Here is a 7,380-nt window from a genome sequence, read left to right as displayed (position 1 = left end):
GATATCAGAGACCTGGCTGGATGAGAGCTATGACTGGGCTGTTAATTTACAGGGTTATAGCCTATTCAGGAATGACCGTACAAATAAGCGAGGGGGAGGTGTGTGTCTATATGTAAAATCATCTTTAAAACCCATCCTATGTGACAACACGTGAGGGTACTGAGAATGTAGAGTCCCTATGGGTGGAGATAAGGGGGGGAGAATGAATAATAAAATACTGATGGGGGTGTGTTATAAGACGCCGAATATTATAGAAGAGACCATAAATAAATAAATTGCAAGTGCTTGATAACAGGGTACTTAGTGTATACATTTTTGCAAAAAGGTAAAAAGCTGTCTCACCTCGTCACGGTGTACCCATCTGAGACAGTCCCTAACCTACTGAAGTTAAAAACATTATCAATACCTGACTTGTGTCATGTCAAAACTCCAATATGAATGGTGGCAAGTGGTCAGCTGTGTCCCAGATTAAATACACAGCAAAGTGAGACGCAATTAGGTGTTCAGTCTCAGTATTAGGAGGGCTGCGCCCCCAACTTGCAATAAAGCAAGATAACATACAAAAAACACCAAAAACCTGAGCTGAAACAATGTTCAGTAAACATGCAACATTAAGCATGTGAATTGCAGCCTTGAGACTAGAAAAAAAACAAAGAGAAAAAATTGTAGGAAAAATACCCTGACTATAAATAAATAAATTGCAAGTGCTTAATAACAGGGTACTTAGTATATACATTTTTGCAAAAAGGTAAAAAGCTGTCTCACCTCGTCACGGTGTACCCATCTGAGACAGTCCCTAAGTTTTTGGTGTTTTTTGTATGTTATCTTGCTTTATTGCAAGTTGGGGGCGCAGCCCTCCTAATACTGAGACTGAACAACTAATTGCGTCTCACTTTGCTGTGTATTTAATCTGGGACACAGCTGACCACTTGCCACCATTCATATTGGAGTTTTGACATGACACAAGTCAGGTATTGATAATGTTTTTAACTTCAGTAGGTTAGGGACTGTCTCAGATGGGTACACCGTGACGAGGTGAGACAGCTTTTTACCTTTTTGCAAAAATGTATACACTAAGTACCCTGATATCAAGCACTTGCAATTTATTTATTTATAGTCAGGGTATTTTTCCTACAATTTTTTCTCTTTGGTTTTTTTCTAGTCTTAAGGCTGCAATTCACATGCTTAATGTTGCATGTTTACTGAACATTGTTTTAGCTCAGGTTTTTGGTGTTTTTTGTATATTAAGGAAGAGGTAGAGAATCTCCTCATAAAGCAAATTGATAAAGCAGCGAATCTCGGAGAGGTAATTATTATGGGGGACTTTAACTATCCTGATATAAATTGGGTCACAGAAACTTGCAGTTCCAGCAAAGGAAATAGATTTTTGATAACAATGAAAGCTAATTACCTTTCACAAATGGTACAGGACCCCACAAGAGGGGGAGCACTACTTGACCTTGTACTAACCAATAGGCCAGACTGCATATCAAATATACAAGTTGGGTGTTACTTGGGGAATAGTGATCACAAAATAATAAGTTTTCATGTATTCTTTAGTAAGATGTATAGTAGAGGGGCTACAAGGACACTAAACTTCAGGAAAGCAAATTTTAAACGGTTGAGAGATGATCTTAGTGCAATAAACTGGGATGATGTACTAAGTAATAAAAGTACACAAAGCAAATGGGAGACATTTATAAGCATCCTGAATAGGGCTTGTGCAGAAAATATACTCTATGGGAACAAACATGCTAGAAATAGGAGGAAACCCCTATGGCTAAATAGAGCTGTAAGGGAAGCAATAAAAGAAAAACAGAAAGCCTTAAAAGAATTAAAGAGGGTAGGTAGTGATGAGGCATTATATAATTATAGAAAATTAAATAAAATATGTAAAAAGCAAATTAAGTTAGCTAAGTTTGAGACAGAAAGACTCATTGCGAGAGAAAGTAAAAATAATCCTAAAATATTCTTTTTTTTTTAACTTCGTTTTATTAACAATTTCAAACATTGTACAACTGACATTTGCCATATAAAGATAGCTCAGTATATAGATAGTAATATTTAAATATAACAATAAACAGTCATATAAAGTCCATAATATCTTTAGCACTTAAGATAGAACAATGTTATCATCCATACTTCTTATCATTTGCATATATATCTAATTTTATATTGAGCATAAGAACAGCTGTAACTATCAGCATGACCATATTTTGAAAACAAGATAGAAAGAGGAATAGAAAAAGGAAGAAAGAAAGAACAACAACAGCCACATTGCATTATTATATCTCAATATACCATTGGACAGTGTTTCATATCCCAACATCTAACGGGAACGACCATTATCCGCATAATCTCCCTAAAACCTCTGCAAGTGTGTCTGGAGAAGAATTCCACAAACCCCAGATTTTGTTAAATTTTCCCGGGCACCCTCTATTATAATATACCACCCGCTCATAGACTATGGTTGCATTGACTAGTTTAACCCAGGACCGCACAGTTGGATTCGAATCTCCCATCCATCTCAGAGCTATTAATTTCCTAGCCAGAAACAATGCCTCTCTGAGGAATATTGTCATGTAATGATCCCAGGACTCTTCCTCCACCACCCCAAACAGGCATATCAAAGGGTCACACAAAAGAGGAATCGACACAATCGATGTCAGCAGAGATGTCACTCCCCGCCAGTACGAAGATATATTGGGACAGCTCCAAATCATATGTATGAAATTTGCCCCTGAGAGATGACACCTCAGGCACTCCGATGTACGAGAACGGCCCATACTAAATAATCGAGTTGGAGTAAGGTATGCCTGGTGGACACTGTAGCATTGAATCAACTTATTATTAACCGAAGGGGATACCGCACTCGGAGATTCCAATATCTCTTCCCATTCCTCTCCCTGTAGAGAGGGAATTAGAGATTTTCATCTATCCTGGGCTGGCAAGGGGTCCGACTCCACCCCCACTGACAACAGGTAAGTATATATAGCTGAGATGAGGCCTCGAGGTCCTTGTGATTTTAGAATACCTATCATAGGAAGTGATGATATCAATTTCCTCACTCCAATTTTCTGTATGTGGGATTGAATCGCTGTGCGAATCTGCAGGTATCTAAAAAACTGTGATCTTGGAACATTATATTCAATCTGGACTTGTTCAAAGGACTTGAAGGTTGTGGTTTCCGGGACAAAAAGATCACCTAGTGCACTGACGCTGTGAATGGCCCAGAATTGCGCCGAGGGGTGATCTCTCAGAGTATGGAAGTGGCTATTCCCCCATAATGGGAGTTCCGCCACCACCCCTTCGAAGTGTACCACCCTCTTGGCTTGTCGCCAGACTAATCAACCTGAGGAGGGGTAATTGCTGTGGTGTTCTCAGTCCTTCTGATTCGAGAAAACCCACTAAACAATCAGTCCCAGCCGCGTGCGCCAAGTGACTCTCAGAGTTTGGCAGCTGACATCCAGGCATCCAAGTCACTAAGCTGTCCCGTGAGGTAGTAGAGGAAGAACTCCGGTAAAGCCATCCCTCCCAGTCTTTTGGATCTCTGTAAAATGGATAACCGAAGTTTGGGTCTGGATTTCCCCCATATGAAAGAGGTAGTAAGCGAGTTCAACATTGAGAAGGATTTGGGTACTGATACTGCACTATGTTGTAGTGTATAACTAAGCTTTGGAAGTAATATCATTTTGATTAAATTTATTCTGCCAACCACTGACAGGGGTATCTTGCTCCACAAGTTATATTTAAGTTTAATGTGCTCCAGAAGTGGTGTTATACTCGTCTGCAGGTCTAGTGTATGGTATTTCTGTATGTGTATTCCCAGGTATTTAAAGCTAGTTACCACTTGCAAAGGTGACCTACCCTCCATTGAAATTCCAGACCCATGCATTAATGGCATCAAAGCCGACTTATCCCAGTTGATGCGTAGTCCCGAAAACTCCCCAAATGTATCTATAGTGTCTATAACCACCGGTACAGTCTCTTGCACTCGATCTAAGAAGACAACCATGTCATCCGCATACAATCCTATTTGATCTGTTCGGTCGGCTATAGTGATTCCAGTGATCTGTGGATGAGAGCGGATTCTAATTGCCAAAGCTTCAATAACTAGTGCAAACAATGCTGGAGACAGAGGGCATCCCTGTCTTGTGCCCCGATTCAATGCGAAGGGTGTAGACATAGCACCATTGACTAGTATCCTGGCTGTCGGGGACCTATACAACATATGAATCCAATTACTGAATTTAGGCCCAAAAGCGAATCTCTGGAGGCAGGCAAATAAAAATGGCCATTCTACCGAGTCAAATGCCTTGGCCACATCCAGCGAGGCCAAGGCCCACTCGTTCTCCTGGACCAGTGTGCTATATTGCACTATGGACTGGACCCGTCTTATATTTATAGAGGTGTTTTTCCAAGGCATAAATCCGGTTTGATCTGGGTGAACTATATTCAATATGACTGAATTAAGCCTGGACGCCAGTATTTTGGTAAAGATCCTAAAATATTCTTTAACTACATAAACAGTAAAAAACTGAAAAGCGATAGTGTTGGCCCCCTTAAAAATAGTCTTGGTGAAATGGTGGAGGGGGATGAGGGTAAAGCCAACCTGCTGAATGACTTTTTTTCTACGTTTTTTATACAAGAAAATGCCATGGCAGATGACATGACCAGTGATACCATAAATTCACCCTTGAATATTACCTGCTTAACCCAGCAGGAAGTACGCCGCCGCCTCGAAATCACTAAGGTTGACAAATCTAGAGGCCCGGATGGCATACACCCCAGAGTACGACAGGAATTGAGTTCTGTGAGAGATAGACTATTATTTTTAATCTTCACAGATTCCTTAGTAACAGGGTCGGTACCGCAGGACTGGCGCATAGCAAATGTGGTGCCAATATTCAAAAAGGGGACAAAAACTGAGCCGGGAAATTATAGGCCGGTAAGTTTAACCTCTACGGTTGGTAAAATCCTTGAGGGTTTCTTGAGAGATGCTATACTGGAGTATCTCAAGAAAAGTAACCTTATGATAGAGTATCAACATGGGTTTATGAGGGATCGATCCTGTCAAACTAATTTGATCAGCTTCTATGAAGAGGTAAGTTCAAGCCTGGACCAGGGAAATGCAGTGGATGTTGTGTATATGGACCTTTCAAAAGCTTTTGATACGGTGCCACACAAAAGGTTGGTACATAAAATGAGAATAATGGGGATAGAGGAAAATATGTGTAACTGGGTTAAAAACTGGCTCAGTGATAGGAAACAAAGGGTGGTTATTAATGGTACGTACTCGGACTGGGTCTCAGTTCATAGTGGGGTACCACAGGGGTCAGTATTGGGCCCGCTTCTTTTCAACATATTTATTAATGACCTTCTTGGGGGCATGCGGAGTAGAATTTCAATATTTGCAGATGATACTACACTCTGCAGGGTAATCAATACAGTGGAGGATAATTTTATATTACAGGGAGATTTATGTAAATTGGAGGATTGGGCTGAGAAGTGGCAATTGAAGTTTAATGTAGATAAATGTAAGGTCATGCACTTGGGTAGAGGAAATAAAATTTATAATTATGTACTTAATTGTAGAACACTGGGTAAAACAGACACAGAAAAAGACTTGGGTGTATGGGTGGATGGTAAACTTAACTTTAGTGGACAGTGTCAGTCAACTGCTGCCAGGGCTAATAAAATAATGGAATGTATTAAAACAGGTATAAGTGTTCATGAAAAAAATATAGTTCTACCTCTGTACAAGTCACTAGTGCGACCGCACTTAGAATACTGTGTACAATTCTGGTCACCGATATATAAGAAGGACATAGCTGAACTGGAGAGGGTGCAGAGAAGAGCCACCAAGATTATTAGAGGAATGGGTGGGCTGCAATACCAAGACAGGTTATTAAACTTGGGGTTATTTAGTTTGTAAAAACGAAGTCTTAGGGGGGATCTAATCACAATGTATAAATATATGAGGGGACAGTACAGAGACCTTTCCAAAGATCTTTTTACACATAGGCCTGCGACTGGAACACGGGGGCTTCCGCTACGTCTTGCGCAAAGAAGGTTTAATCATAATCACAGTCGAGGATTCTTTACTGTGCGAGCAGTGAGACTATGGAACTCTCTGCCGCATGATGTTGTAATGAGTGATTCACTACTAACATTTAAGCAGAGCCTGGATGCCTTTCTTGAAAAATGTAATATTACCAGTTATGTATATTAGATTTTATGACAGGGTATTGATCCAGGGAACTAGTCTGATTGCCGTATGTGGAGTCAGGAAGGATTTTTTTTCCCCATTGGAGCTTGTTTGCCACATTTTTTTTTTTTTTTGTTTTTTTTTTTCCTTCCTATGGATCAACATGTTAGGCTACAGGTTGAACTAGATGGACTTAGGGGCACTTGGCACACTACGACATCGCAAGCCGATGCTTGCGATGCCGAGCGCGATAGTCCCCGCACCCGTCGCAGCTGCGATATCATGGTGATAGCTGCCATAGCGAACATTATCGCTACGACAGCTTCACATGCACTCACTCTGGCCAGCGAACTTATTAAGGGGGCGGGTCGTGCGGCGTTATAGCGACGTCACACGGCAGGTGGCCAATAGAAGTGGAGGGGCGGAGATGAGCGGGACGTAAACATCCCGTCCACCTCCTTCCTTCCGCATAGCTGGCGTGAGCCGCCGGACGCAGGTAGGAGATGTTCCTCGCTCTTGCGGTTTCACACACAGCGATGTGTGATGCTGCTGGAACGAGGAACAACATTGTAACATCGGTCATTTCCAAATTATGGAAATGACCGACGCTACACCGATGATACGATTACGACGATTTTGCGCTCGTTAATCGTATCAAAAAGGCTTTACACACTACGATATCGCCTGCGACGCCGGATGTGCGTCACTTTCAATTTGAACCCACCGACATCGCACCTGCGATGTCGTAGTGTGCAAAGTGCCCCTTAGAGTCTCCCTTCAACCTTAAAAACTATGATACTATGATATGATAACTTACTGTAAATCATGGAATAACTTAGACCCACAACACAACTCCACTGTTTATTATGAGCAACCACTGGCAAGAATCCATCACAGTCAGATTTTACAGTTGCATTATGGATTGCAACTTTTCTCCCATAAATAAAATTAAAGCCGTTATATAATTCTGTTATTTTACAGTGAGTCGCAGGCTGTGCTATGCGTCAGACAAATCCTTCGGGAGCTATTCAATAGTCTTCTACTACCATCATTGCAGTGTATTCCTTGTAGGGAACAATATTCTTGTCTGGATCTACAGAAGCTGAAATCATCTCCTCCATTTCCTCTTGTGTGAAGGGTTCTCCTGTAAGAGTCATATGTTCATATGTTAT

General features: G+C 41.1%; 1 protein-coding gene across 2 annotated transcripts in view; it reads right to left on the bottom strand.

The window, feature by feature from the left end:
• Positions 1-1,990: 1,990 nt before the first annotated feature.
• Positions 1,991-7,380, bottom strand: part of DRC8 (dynein regulatory complex subunit 8) — a 46,926-nt gene continuing 41,536 nt past the window's right edge. For both annotated transcript variants that reach the window (XM_075339601.1, XM_075339600.1), the window contains exon 7: positions 1,991-7,352. In XM_075339601.1, the coding sequence (XP_075195716.1) occupies positions 7,237-7,352 (116 nt within the window). In that variant the 3' untranslated portion in view covers positions 1,991-7,236. The remainder of the gene's footprint in view (positions 7,353-7,380) is intronic.

The sequence above is a fragment of the Anomaloglossus baeobatrachus genome, chromosome 3 (genome assembly GCF_048569485.1).
Source record: "Anomaloglossus baeobatrachus isolate aAnoBae1 chromosome 3, aAnoBae1.hap1, whole genome shotgun sequence".
Taxonomy (NCBI): domain Eukaryota; kingdom Metazoa; phylum Chordata; class Amphibia; order Anura; family Aromobatidae; genus Anomaloglossus; species Anomaloglossus baeobatrachus.
This window is presented reverse-complemented; position numbering and strand designations above follow the sequence as displayed.